Genomic DNA, 14,822 nt, shown 5'->3' with positions numbered 1-14,822 from the left:
GGTAGACAAAAATGCTGGAGAAACTCAGCGGGTGCAGCAGCATCTATGGAGCGAAGGAAATAGGCAACGTTTCGTCCCGAAACGTTGCCTATTTCCTTCGCTCCATAGATGCTGCTGCACCCGCTGAGTTTCTCCAGCATTTTTGTCTACCTTCGATTTTCCAGCATCTGCAGTTCCTACTTTAACAGAATGGTGCCTGGATCAGAGGGTGTTGCCCACAAGGAAGCGTTGGAGAGACTTGGAAGTTATCTCTGAAACGCTGGAGGTTGAAGGGGGACCTGATAGAAGCATTTAAAATTATGATCGGCAGAGGCAGTGAGAATATTTATCCCAGGATTGAAATATTAAATATTAAGCAGTGGTAGAGTTGCTGCCTCACAGCGTTGGGGACTGAGGATCGATCCGGACCCCGCACACTTCCTGTGACCACGTGGGTTTCCTCCGGGTGCTCCGGTTTCCTCCCACATCCCAAAGACGTGCAGGTTTGTAGGTTAGTTGGCCCTCTGTAAATTGCCCCCTAATGTGCAGGCAATGGATGAGAAAGTGGGATAATATAGAACTAGTGTGAACGGGTGATCGATGGTCGATGAGGACCTGGTGGGCCGAAGGGTCTTGGTTCCATGCTGTGTCACTAAACTAAACTAAATGATCAGAGTAAAAATGGCCTCTTATAGAGTGGTCTTAAACCACAGTGTCAACCCATTATTATTTAAAAGAGATCATAGAAACATAGAAACATAGAAAATAGGTGCAGGAGTAGAGGCCATTCGGCCCTTCAAGCCTGCACCGCCATTCAATATGATCATGGCTGATCATCCAACTCAGTATTTTGTACCTGCCTTCTCTCCATACCTCCTGATCCCTTTAGCCACATCTAACCATCTAATTGGGACGACAGATGGCACAATGGGCTAAGTGTTCGGCTGGCTACCCGCTTGGAGTGCATACTGTCGTTGTGTCCTTGGGCAAGACACTTCACCCACCTTTGCCTGTGTGTGAATGTGTGTGAATGTGTGTGAGTGACTGGTGGTGGTCGGAGGGGCCGTAGGCGCAGATTGGCAGCCACGCTTCCGTCAGTCTGCCCCAGGGCAGCTGTGGCTACAGAAGTAGCTTACCACCACCGAGTGTGACTGAGGAGTGAATGAATAATGCGATGTAAAGCGCCTTGAGTATTAGAAAGGCGCTATATAAATCCCATCCATTATTATTATTATTAACTCCCTCTTAAATATAGCCAATGAACTGGCCTCAACTACCTTCTGTGACAGAGAATTCCAGAGATTCACCACTCTCTGTGTGAAAAATGTTTTTCTCATCTCGGTCCTAAAAGATTTCCCCCTTATCCTTAAACTGTGACCCCCTTGTTCTGGACTTCCCCAACATCGGGAACAATCTTCCTGCATCTAGCCTGTCCAACCCCTTAAGTAGTTATAGACTCATAGAGTGATGGAATCAGCATGGAAATCAGTGTGAACAGGCGATCGATGGTCAGCATGAACTCAGTGGGCCGAAGGGCCCGTTTCTGTGGTGCATTTCTAAACTAAACTAAGCTCTTACAGAAACTGTCATTTTACCCTTGTAATGAAGGTCGGTAACTCGGTTGATAAGGTCGGATGAGGGGGGATCTCATTGAAACTTACAGAATAGTGAAAGACCTGGATAGAGTGGATGTGGAGAGGATGTTTCCACTAGTGGGAGAGTCTAGGACCAGAGGTCACGGCCTCAAAATTAAAGGACGTACCTTTAGAAAGGAGATGGGGAGGAATTTCTTTATTCAGAGGGTGGTGAATCTGTGGAATTCATCGCCACAGACGGCTGTGGAGGTCAAGTCAGTGGATATTTTTAAGGCAGGGACTGGCAGATTCTTGATTAGTACGGGTGTCAGGGGTTATGGGGAGAAGGCAGGAGATTGGGGTTGAGAGGAAAAGATAGATCAGCCATGATTGAATGGCAGAGTGGACTTAATGGGCCGAATGGCCTGATTCAGCTCCTAGTACTTATGAACTTAGGTAGACAAAAGCGCTGGAGAAACTCAGCGGGTGCAGCAGCATCTATGGAGTGAAGGAAATAGGCAACGTTTCGGGCCGAAACCCTCGGGTTTCGGCCCGAAACGTTGCCCATTTCCTTCGGAGTCTGAAGAAGGGTTTCGACCCGAAACGTTGCCTATTTCCTTCGGAGTCTGAAGAAGGGTTTCGGCCCGAAACGTTGCCTATTTCCTTCGCTCCATAGATGCTGCTGCACCCGCTGAGTTTCTCCAGCACTTTTGTCTACCTTCGATTTTCCTGCAGTTTCTTCTTAAACACTTAAGAACTCATCCCAATAAACAGAACCACACCAGATATAACAGTCATGACTGCCCAAAGTTGTGGGCCTGATGTGAAGCACAATCGCCCGATGACACAGCGATAAGAGTTGCTTGCTGCCTCACAGCTCCAGACACACGGGTTCAACACTGACCACAGACGCTTGTCTGTACGAAGTTTGTACCTTTTTCCCGTGACCTGCGTGGGTTTACTCTGCGATCTCCGGGTTCTTCCCACACAAGTTAATTGGCTTTGGTAAAATTGTAAATTGTCCCTAGTGTGTAGGATAGTGTTAATATGCGAGGATCACCGGTCGGCATGGACTCGGAGGGGCCGAAGGGCCTGTTTCTGCACTGTGTCTCCACATCAAACTAAACAGCTGCCCCCCTCACCTCAGTCCAGGCAGGAGGAGACCATGGGCCCCAGTGCTATTGTTACTTCCATGCTGAAGTACAGAGGCATGGTGTTCAATGACATGCTGACTTGTAGAAGGTCATAGCTGGCAGTTCCCATATAACCTGCTGGTGAATGTAAAGGAACAATCTGCCCCTATTTGTTTCAATTCACACCAAAGTGCTGAGTTTAGTTTAGTTTAGAGGTACATCGCGGAAACACCCTCAGCCCACCGAGTCCGCGCCGACCAGCGATCCCCCCCACACTAACACTATCCTACACACACTCGGGACAATTTACAATTTTTACCAAAGCCAATGAACCCACAAACCTGTAGGCCTTTGGAGTGTGGGAGGAAACCGGAGCACCCGGAGAAAACCCACGCAGGTCACAGGGTGAACGTACAAACTCCGTACAGACAGCACCCATAGTCAGGATCGAACCCGGGTCACTGGCGCTGTGAGGCAGCAACTCTACCTCTGCGCCACCGTGCCGCCCTGAGTCTTTGCCAACAAACAAACAAATAGTTTGTCAAAAGTGCATTAAGACTGTTAGAAGCAAGTCAGGCTTTCATTTCTGGATGCTGACGTTATTTACCATTGTATTTCAAGTATTACAATGCTTCCATCTATCCAAATACTTCACGAGCCCTTAGAAATTACACAATGAAATGTGACTTGCTGCAGGTTAAGTGAGTTAGCCCCAAGTCCCCTGGTCCTTTCAAAGCATGTCTATAGTACAAAAGCAGGTTCTGCCTTCTTTCCTTCCATTTCTTCTGTGTTAAGAAATCAAATTTACCACCTCCTCGCTTAAATCTAGTTAAACAACTAATTTATTTTTATTGCCCTAAGGTGAAAAGGGTTAGTATACATCAAAATAGAAATTGAATTTTAATGCTAGCTGAGGTTCTGATAAACAAATCTCAATCAGATCAGTGGAGCGGAGCAGTACTCCTGAGCAAATGTGATTTCCTTTGAAAATGACCATCAATCATACGCCAAGAGTTCAGCCTTAAACTGACGATTAATAATGCCTTTCTACTCCACTAGCCTCCGATGAGCTGCTTATTGGAGCCAGCCTTCAGAGTCCAGGAAACATCCTTGATGAAAATATGACTCGATGCTGCCTGTTGGTTTAATGTGCATCCTGATAATTGCCTGCCTTTCCATTAGGGATTATCGCCACTCTTTGGTGAATGATAGCTAACTGCAACTAGTGCCTGTGTTTTGTGCATGAGATGGCACATAAGTAGACAAAAATGCCAGATCAAATGGATCTCACTCACTGCCTCTTATGTTCAGAGGAGCAGAATTAGGCCATTCGGCCCATCAGGTCTGCTCCGCCATTCAATCATGGCTGATCTATCTCTCCCTCCTAACCCCATTCTACTGCCATAACAGCTTCAGGAACAGCTTCTTCCCTGCGGCTGTTACATTACTCAACGCTGTACCTCGGTGATTGCCAATCACCCCCCCCCTCCCCCTCCAGACACTCCTTCCACCAGGAAAATAATAATAATTGCACTGCTGTGACTGTATGCACGTAAATATATTTATTTATTGCTCATATTCTATGCCGCTCTTCCAGGGAGACGCTAACTACATTTCGTTGTCTCTGTACTGTACACTGCACAATGACAATAAAGTTTGAATCTGAATCTGAATCTGAATCTGAGATACACAGTCAATCTCCATCTAAAAATATCCATTGACTCAGCCTCCACAGCCATCTGTGGCAATGAATTCCACAGATTCACCAACCTTTCACCAAAAAAAATTCCTCCTCCTTTCGAAAAGTACATCCTTTTATTCCGAGGCTATGGCCTCTGGTCCTAGACTCTCCCATTAATGGAAACATCCTCTCCACATCCACTCCATCCAAGCCTTTCACTATTCGGTAAGTTTCAGTGAGATCTCCCCTCATCCAGCGAGTGCAGGCCCAGGCCGTCAAAAACCCACTCATTCTCGTAAATCTCCTCTGGACCCTCTCCAAAGCCAGCACATCCTTCCTCAGATGTATAAACATAGAAACATAGAAAAGGTGCAGGAATAGGCCATTTGGCCCATTTGAGCCAGCACCGCCATTCAATGCGATCATGGCTGATCATCTAAAATCAGTACCTCGATCCTGCTTTCTCCCCATATCCTTGATCCTGCTGGCCAAAAATGGGGCCCAAAACTGCTTACAATGCTCCAAATGCAGTCTGCCCAATATTCTACAAAGCCTCAGTATTACACCCCTGTTTTATATTCTTGAAATAAATGCTAGCATTGCATTTGTCTTGGTGTTAGGGAAACGGCAGCATGCTCCTTGCTTTTCCAGCCAGATGCTTCTAATATCATGGCTCTAGTCAAGGGTTCCAATGCCATAGAACTGCAGCTGCAGACTTGAAAGGCCGACACACAAGACCCACCAAACCAGAAGATGGAAAATGATGGAAATTTGTCGACATTCTAGTAAACAGGAAAGATACAGGAGGCCTCTTTCTTCTCAGTTATCAATGGACAACAGCAGGAAGTTAGCAGGAGGGGGTGGGTGTCGTAGAGATCATAGAACGGTACAGCACATGATCAGGCCCTTCGGCCCACAATGTCTCTGCTGAATATGATGCCTAAACCAACTCTTATGGTCGGCACGGTGGCGCAGGGGTAGAGTTGCTGCCTCACAGCTCCAGTGGCCCTTTGTCCAGAGAGTCCCCTCAAAGCTGGGTTCCAACCTGACTACGGGTGCTGTCTGTACGGAGTCTGTACGGAGTCTGTACGTTCTCCCCATGACCTGCGTGAGTTTTCTCCAGGATCTCAGGTTTCCTCCCACACTCTAAAGTCGCGCATGTTTGTAGGTTAATTGGCTTTGGTAAAATTGTAAATTGTCCCAGTGTCTGTAGGACAGTGGTAGTGTGTGGTGATTGCTGGTTGAAGCGGTCTCGGTGGGCCGAAGGGCCTGTTTCAATGCTGTTTCAATCTCTAAACTACAACTACATTTCCGTATATAGGGGTATGAAGGAGATTGCTGGCAATGTCAGCAGCTGCCCTGTTGAATGTATGGGGCATTCTAAATGTGTCGGAGTGAACTGCAGATGCTGGTTTACACCGAAGATGGACACAAAATGTTGGACTAACTCAGAGGGACAGGCAGCAACTCTGGAGAGAAGGAATGGGTGACGTTTCGGGTCGAGACCCTTCTTCAGACTGAGCCTTCTTTAGTCTGAAGAAGGGTCTCAACCCGAAACGTCACCTATTCCTTTTTCTCCAGAGATGTCGCCTGTCCCGCTGAGTTACTCCAGCGTTTTGTGTTTATGCATGGGGTAGACCCCCTGGATTAAAGTCGCTGAGCTGAGAGTAGGTTGCATGAGTCATTCTACAGTCCATGTGACTTAGGGCTGTGATATGAATCTTCATTTCACAGAGTGTAACTGAAGAAAGGCTGATGTTGAAAGCTAACAGCACACCCTGCGTACATTAGAAATTGCAGGAAGCATCTACATTTTATGCAGAGTAAGATAAGTTTGCAGATGCGTAGAATGCCATGCCTTGTGTTCATTATGCAGAACAGAGGCCTTTTGGCCCATCATGTCCCTGCCAACTCCCAACAACGCAATAGATGGATAGCTAAGCGCATGCAATGAACATGTTGGACAATAACGTATAATCTGTATGCAGAGGTTAGGCACAAAGTGCTGGAGCAACTCAGCGGGTCAGGCAGCATCTCTGGAGATGGAATAGGTGACGTTTCGGGTCGGAACCCTTCTTTAGTGTGAAAGCTTTCATTGTGATGAAGGGTTCCAACCCCAAAAGGGTTCCTTGACCCACTGAGTTGCTCCAGCACTTTGTGTTTATCTTCGGTATAAACCAGCATCTGCACTTCACATACTCTGTCTGCATATTGGAGGGGAATTTTACATAGAAAATAGGTGCAGGAGTAGGCCATTCAATATTATAATAATGGCCACCGCCATTCAATATTTTCATGGCTGATCATCCAAAATCAGTACCCCGTTCCTGTTTTTTCCCCACATCCCTTGATTCCTTTAGCCCTAAGAGCTAAATCTAACTCCCTCTTGAAAACATCCAGTGAATTGGCCTCCACTGCCTTCTGTGGCAGAGAATTCCACAGATTCACAACTCTCTGGGTGAAAATGTTTTTCCTCATCTCAGTCCTAAATGGCCTACCCCATATTCTTAAACTGTGACCCCTTGGTTCTGGACTCCCCCAACATTGGGAACATTTTTCCTGCATCTGGCCAGTCTATTCCTTTAAGAATTTTATATGTTTCTATAAGATCCTTATATGTTTCTATCAGGATTTTGTGTGAAAATGAGAACGTTTTGATGTGAGGAAAATGCGATGCATTTGTTTATGTGTCAGGGAAGATCATACCTTATATACTTTACCGGAGAAAGAGGATTCTGAGTGTGTGTCCATCATGTTTATCATTGGGAACAGTAGATTCTTCTTGAATCATTGGGGCACTTCACACTCTGAGCGTACATTAACATAATCTCAGGTGATTTTGGAAATCTCACATGTCCTGAAGGTTTTGTTAACTTTTCAATACTCTCCTGTCCTTTTAAAGAGCCACAAATCGTAACATTTAAGAAACAGTTAAAGCCCTGTCCCACGGTACGAGTTCATTCCAAGAGTTCTCCCGAGTTTGCCCCGATTCGATCTCGGAGATTTACAGTAATGGCCACTCGTCGGTACTCGGGGCTCTCGTGGACATTTTTCATCATGTTGAAAAATCTTCACGAGTCTTCCCGTGCTTACCTGCCGTTAGCGAGTCTTCCCGAGTACCTGCCGTTAACGCTAAGAGACGTCCCAGAGCTCCGACATACCTGCTACGTTCATTCGGGACGACAGATGGCACAATGGGCTAAGTGTTCGGCTGGCGACCGGAAGGTGGCCGGTTCGAATCCCGCTTGGAGTGCATACTGTCGTTGTGTCCTTGGGCAAGACACTTCACCCACCTTTGCCTGTGTGTGAATGTGTGTGAATGTGTGTCAGTGATTGGTGGTGGTCGGAGGGGCCGTAGGCGCAGAATGGCAGCCACGCTTCCGTCAGTCTGCCCCAGGGCAGCTGTGGCTACAGAAGTAGCTTACCACCACCGAGTGTGACTGAGGAGTGAATGAATAATGCGATGTAAAGCGCCTTGAGTATTAGAAAGGCGCTATATAAATCCCATCCATTATTATTATTATTCTCCGTGCTTACCACGAGTTTGATTTTTTTTAAACTCGGGAGAGCTCTTGGAATTAACTCGCACCGTGGGACAGGGCTATAAGGCAGGTACGTGGATAGGACAGGTTTTGAGGGATATGGACCAAACGTGGGCAGGTTGGACGAGTGTAGATGGGACATGTTGGTCAGTGTGGGCAAGTAGGGCAGAAGGGCCTGTTTCCACGCTGTGTCACTCTATGACTCTATGAACTGCGGATAGAACATGTAGGCTATATTCAGGGCTGCTGTTCTCCTCCCCCCCCCCCTCCCGCTGCATGTGGCTGTTCAGCAATGCAAAGTGCCCCAGATAATTATGGCATTGGTATTTGGGATTAATTATTTTGGAGTCACCCCAGGTATTTATGTGAATACACTGGTCGTAGAGTCATTCAGTCACACAGCACAGAAACAGGCCCTTCAGGCCAACTTGCCTATGCTGACCAAGATGCCCCATCTGCACTCATCCAAGGAGCTGAATTAGGCCATTCGGCCCATCGAGTCTACTCCGCCATTCAATCATGGCTGATCAATCTTGACCTCTCAACCCCATTCTCCCGCCTTCTCCTCATTAACCTTTGACACCCTGACTAATCAAGAACCTGTCAACCTCCACTTAAAATATTCCCAGTGACTTGGCCTCCACAGCCATCTGTAGTATTTGTCCCATATCCCTCTAAACCTTGCCCATTCATATACCTGTCCAAATGTCATTTAAACATTGTTATAATACCTGCCTCAACTACTTTCTCCGGATGCTCATTCCGTACACCCACCACCTTCCGAATGAAAACGTTCCTATTAAATCTTTCCCCTCTCACCTTACAATAAATCTCACCCACAATAAATCTTTTATTTCAATGTTTCTAACCACACACTCTCAGATAGGACAAATTTACCCAGGTGAGCCAACTGATAGGACTTACATAGGATTGTCTTAGTTGAAGGACTATCGGTGCCACTTTAAAGGATCAGTAATGTTTGTATTACCAATGCCTGTGTCACAGGGGTCTGGTCTTAATGACATCCCGTGGCGTCTCCTTATCTTGGAGTTATTATGTTTGCTGATCCAATAAATTATACCGGTCCCCAAAGGCTATCTGTGGCACCAACCATCCCCGCTGATAAAAGATCACCCAACACATATTATTATCATTCCCTCATACGGGATTCCACACACCAACTTGTTGTCATGGTCGATAAATAAAAGAGGCTATTATTAATTATAGATGATTCTGCTGCTAAGGAAAGATATTATTGCCTATCTTCCTTAATGACCATTTTGGGGGGTGAGGTCAGGAGTATGGTTGAGGAGGGAAAGAAAAGATTTATTTCAAGAACTTTATTTTTTAATGCCTCTGCTCAACATCTCTGCTCAGCCCGCCTAAACCTACTTGATCTCCCGGTTGCTAAACACTTTAACTCCCCCTCCCATTCCCACACTGACCGGGGCCTCCTCCATTGCCAGAATGAGGCCCAGCACAAATTGGAGGAACAGCACCTCATATTTCACTTGGGCAGCTTACACCCCAGCGGTGTGAATTTTGATTTCTCTAACTTCAAGTAACCCTTGCTTTCCCCCTTCCCAGTTCTCCCACCAGTTTGACTGTCCCCCTGATTACATTGTATCAGTCTGAAGAAGGGTTTCGGCCCGAAACGTCGCCTATTTCCCACGCTCAATAGATGCTGCTGCACCCGCTGAGTTTCCCCAGCAATTTTGTGTACCTACATTGTATCTCTGTTTGCTTTGTTGTCACCTTCTAGCCACCTTGAGCTTCATCCCTTTTGATCTCGTACATTTCCTTATCTCTGTGACTCCCTCTCCACTCACTCTCCGTCTGAAGAATAGCCTCGACCCGAAACGTCACCCATTCCTTCTATCCAGAGATGCTGCCTGCCCCGCTGAGTTACTCCAGCATTTTACGTCTATCTTCAGTATAAACCAGCATCTGCAGTTCCTTCCTACACAAACTATATTTTTGAATATTGTATTCTGCTGTGTGTTCAGTCTCCTTGAAGATTACTGTGTTTCACTGATGATCTAATGGTCAGCATTGGACACTTGAATTTGCCTAGTTATTTATAACGAGTACCGGATCTAAGGCTTGGTTATATTGTAAAATAATACAGACTTCTCACATTCCTGTCTGATTTCCCCCCCAAATTTATAAAGATGGTTTTGAATAGACAAACAATGAAAGGTTGTTCACATTAGTTGGTGAATTGCTAACCAGAACTAGTAAAGTCGAGATTCTTGTTGAAAGAATGCAAATTGAAAAGATATGCAGGTTTGCAGGCTACATGGCTTGGTATAATTGTAAATTGGCACTAGTGTGGGTAGGATAGTGTTACTGCACTGGAATCACTGGTCGGCACGGACTCAGTGGGTCGAAGGGCCTGTTTCATCACTGTATCTGTAAACTAAACTAAAATAAACTAAAAGACAAGGGCAGTGGTGCTGCACAGTGCACAGCGGTAGAGTTGCTGCTGCCTTGCAGCGCCAGAGACTCGGGTTTGATCCTGACTATGGGTGCTGTCTGTATGGAGTTTGCACGTTCTCCCTGTGACTGCATGTGTTTTCTCCCGGTGCTCCATTTTCAGGTTTGTAGGTTAATTGGCCTCCGAACAAAAAGTCCTGAGTGTGTAGGATAGAACTAGTGTGAACGGGTGCTCATTGGTCGGCGCGGACTTGGTGGGCCTAATGGCCTGTTTTCATTCTGAAGATTTTTTAATTTTGAATATTTTGCCACAATTAGGATTCAGCGACTGAATTGACATGAGAGTGAGATGAGTATTTGAAAAGAAAGATTAAAGTGAAATAGGAATATGGGCATTTTGTAGTGGTAAAACAGAAGTTAACGCCGTTTTTGTGAGCTGTCTTTATATTTTTACTGTCTCCACCTTCAATTCATTTAGTTTAGTTTATTGTCACATGTACCGAGGTACAGTGAAAATATTTTGTTGCATGCTAACCGGTCAGCAGAAAGACAACACATGATTACAATCGAGCCATCCTCAGTTTGCAGATACAGGATAGTTTAGCGTTTTGAATAACGTTTAGTGCAAGATAAAGTCCAGTAAAGTCCGATTAAAGATAGTCCAGGAGTCTCCAATGAGGTAAATAGTAGCTCAGGATCGCTCCCTAGTTGGTGGTAGGATGGTTCAGTTGCCTGATAACAGCCGGGAAGAAACTGTCCCTGGATCTGGAGGTGTGCGTTTTCACACTTCTGTACCTTTATTGGTTGAGGTGCTGGACTGGGAAACAAACCGAATCCCGAACAAACAAGCAAAATGTATACATTTAATGGAAAGACCTTTAACAGCATAGATGTAAAGAGAGGGATACATATGGTACGCTTGCCCTCATGGGTGTAGATGATGAGTGTAAGTCGGAAAGTCACGATACAGCTTTATGGGACTTTGGTTAGGCCACGTTTGAAGTCTTGCGTGCAGTTCTGGTCACCCCATTACAGGAAGGATGTGCAGGCTTAGGAGAGGGTGCAGAAGAGTTTTACCAGAATGCCCGCCTGGACGAATTTTGGAGTTTTGTCTGGAATGTTGGAGACTGAGGGGAGACCTGATAGGAGAGTACTTTGACTTCCCAAACTTGCGCTTTCCAGATGGGATTTTGCAGAGGTGAAAGAGGTTAATTTGCACAGCTATCAGCTCTACTCAGAGCCAGCTATGGGCCAAATGACTTGTCCATTCTGTAACTAGACACAAAATGCTGGAGTAACTCAGCGGGACAGGCAACATCTCTAGAGAGAAGGAATGGGTGATGTTTCAGGTCGAGACCTTTCTTTAGACTGATGTCAGGGGAGAGGGAGATACAGAGATAAGGAAGGGTAAGGCGTGAAAATGAGAAAAAGGGGATGGAGATCTAGGACAATGTAGAATAGATCATTGTTAGCTGGGAGAAGGTAACAACAAAGCAAACAGAGATAAAATGTAAACAAACAGTTAGAATAGTCAGAGAACTGGGAAGGGGGGAGGGATGGAGACAGAGGGAAGGCAAAGGTTACTTGAAGTTAGAGAAGTCAGTATCTCTGGAGAAAAAGTATGGGTGACGTTTCAGGTCGGGGCTGGGGGGGTGGGAGGAGATTAAAAGTTGGAGGCGAGAAAAAAACAGGACCTATCAGGGCTGTCCGCAAATGATCTCAGGCAGGGCAGTGACTGGTAGGTCCATTGTTGGCCGGGGAAGCGGTGATCTCAAGAGAAACAATGTGGAGAACTTCTGGAGCTGGTAAAACAACTAGGATGGAGGATGGAGGGAGGGGAGGGGAGTATGAGATGAATTTACTTAAAATTAGAGAATTCAATGTTCATACTGTTGGGGTGTAAGCTGCCCAAGTGAAATATGAGGAGCTGTTCCTCCAATTTGCATGTGCCCTCACTCCGACAGTGGAGGAGGCCCAGGACTGAAAGGTCAGTGTGGGAATAGTAATGGTCGGCAACTGGGAGATCCAGGAAGATCGAGTGTTATAAGTGTTCGGCAAAACAGTCCACTGCAATGTTTCTGTGAAGCTATGATTGGTACCTGGAGTATTGTGTGCAGTTTTGGTCCCCTAATTTGAGGAAGGACATTCTTGCTATTGAGGGAGTGCAGCGTAGGTTTTCAAGGTTAATTCCCGGGATGGCGGGACTGTCATATGCTGAGAGAATGGAGCGGCTGGGCTTGTACACTCTGGAGTTTAGAAGGATGAGAGGGTATTTTATTGAAACATATAAGATTGTTAAGGGCTTGGACACGCTAGAGGCAGGAAACATGTTCCCGATGTTGGGGAAGTCCAGAACCAGGGGCCACAGTTTAAGAATAAGGAGCAAGCTATTTAGAACGGAGACGAGGAAACACTTTTTCTCACAGAGAGTGGTGAGTCTGTGGAATTCTCTGCCTCAGAGGGCGGTGGAGGCAGGTTCTCTGGATACTTTCAAGAGAGAGCTAGATAGGGCTCTTAAAAATAGCGGAGTCAGGGGATATGGGGAGAAGGCAGGAACGGGGTACTGATTGGGGATGATCAGCCATGATCACATTGAATGGCGGTGCTGGCTCGAAGGGCCGAATGGCCTACTCCTGCACCTATTGTCTATTGTCAATAGTCACTGTTTGTTTTAACGAGTCATTTATTTATTTCTCTCTGTTTATCCTTTGTCCCCCTCAGTGCCCGCTACAAGCCTGGTGATTCTCCGCACCCTCCCAGTCCGCTAATCGGGAGAAAAAGACAACAACAACGTTCAAAAAAACAAAACGGTTTTTCACAACAGCTCTCTGGAATCCACGGCGACCCGGAGAGATACTCACCGAGAGAGCCAGTAGACGGAGCACAGCAAGCCCAGCCTCCGCAGTGACTCATCCCTCCGCACACTGACGGAGAACAAGGCGACACAAACTAGAGTTTAAAGTACCTTCTAGGGCAGCCTTGTCCCGTCGACCAAAAAGCACCCTGTTTCAGATCAGGACACGGTTTGCACAGGTCAACCATGAGAACAAAAAGTAACAAAAGTTTCAACAACAAAAAAATTTGATTTCTCTTTTGTCAAATGAAAGGATACGAAAAAATTTGCAGAGAAACACTGTTTATCTGTTACTGGAAGATTGTAGGACTAAGTCAAAAACTTCGGTTAAATCAAAAACTGTGAACTTTAAATGAAGACGGATCACAGTAAAATGCTAAAGATGGATATCCAAATATGGAAGTGTGCAGAAGAATCTTCATTGTTCTGATCAACTTTGCAAGTTTCCAAGATTGCCAATGAGGAAAACAGAATCAACCAACTGGATCTCAAATGTGTGAACTGTACCGACACCTTCTGAAGTTTTGGAGAGTCAGACTGACGTTCCTGGGACCACAGTTCAATGTAATACCCGCGTCTCAGTTTGGTCGCAATGAATTGACTCAAAGAGGAATCCATTTGATCAGGGACTTGGTGGCATCGAACTTCACCATTTGAATTCTTTAGGGCGATGCAATGCCCGTTGAGGATTTGCAATGAAAGCAATCAATTAGAGATTGTAGCTTCATCCTGACTTGATTATTCCAGATTACGTTTCTTCATAAATGGCGAGTGTTTCCAATTTTAATATATGTGAAATTTGGATGGGGAGGTGGACAGTGTTGAGGGCAGTGCAGTGTTGGAAAGTGTAGATTTCCACACCTGGAGGTCAGTCCCTGATGGTGTGATATGTAGTGTCCAAGCCTCGACTCCAATGCATTTCCATTCACCAGTGGTCGAGAATACCATCAGTTGCTTGCGCCGCCCCTAATGGTGCGGCTCTTAACATTCCATTATGTTCCAAGTGTACTTGCATCTCCTTGCCTTGACTCCCAACATCAGCCAGCGTAAAGTCCAACCCAGACGGTTGGATCGAGTCACCTCTATGTGCTTCCAAAGCCATTTAAATGCATTTTAATCTGACATTTGCCAGGGCATGTACACAAAATGCTGGAGTAACTCCACGGGACAGGCAGCTTCATCCGGAGAGAAGGAATGGGTGACGATTCGGGTCGAGACCCTTCTTTGGACTCCCCTTCAGACTCCCTTCAGACTCTGAAGAAGGGTCTTGACCCGAAACGTCACCCCTTCATTCTATCCAGGGATGCTGCCTGTCCCGCTGAGTTACTCCAGCATTTTGCGTCTCTCTTCGGTGTAAACCAGCATCTGCAGTTCCTTCCGAGGGTCATACATTGGTGGGAATTGGTGGGACTTTTCCTTTCTGAAAAGGGGCGGCACGGTGGCCCAGCGGTAGAGTCGCTGCCTTTCCGCCCCAGAGACCCGGGTTTGATCCTGACTACAAACGTTGTCTGTATGGAGTTTATACTTTCTCCCTGTGACCACGTGGGTTTTCTCCTGGTGCTCCGGTTTCCTTTCACACTCTTAAGACGTATGGGTTTGTAAGTTATTGGCTTTGATAAACAT

The 14,822-nt window shown here is 46.1% G+C and overlaps 1 protein-coding gene across 6 annotated transcripts in view; it reads left to right on the top strand.

The window, feature by feature from the left end:
- The window catches only part of hnf1b (HNF1 homeobox B), a 135,312-nt gene extending 120,932 nt beyond the window's left edge, over window positions 1–14,380 (top strand). For all 6 annotated transcript variants that reach the window (XM_033045603.1, XM_033045602.1, XM_033045599.1 and 3 more), the window contains one exon: window positions 13,067–14,380. In XM_033045603.1, coding sequence (XP_032901494.1) covers window positions 13,067–13,087 — 21 coding nt within the window. In that variant the 3' untranslated portion in view covers window positions 13,088–14,380. The remainder of the gene's footprint in view (window positions 1–13,066) is intronic.
- The last annotated feature ends 442 nt before the right edge of the window (window positions 14,381–14,822 follow it).

Source organism: Amblyraja radiata, chromosome 28 (genome assembly GCF_010909765.2).
Source record: "Amblyraja radiata isolate CabotCenter1 chromosome 28, sAmbRad1.1.pri, whole genome shotgun sequence".
Lineage (NCBI taxonomy): Eukaryota > Metazoa > Chordata > Chondrichthyes > Rajiformes > Rajidae > Amblyraja > Amblyraja radiata.
Note: the sequence above shows the minus strand (reverse complement) of the source record. Positions and strands in the feature narration are given on the sequence as shown.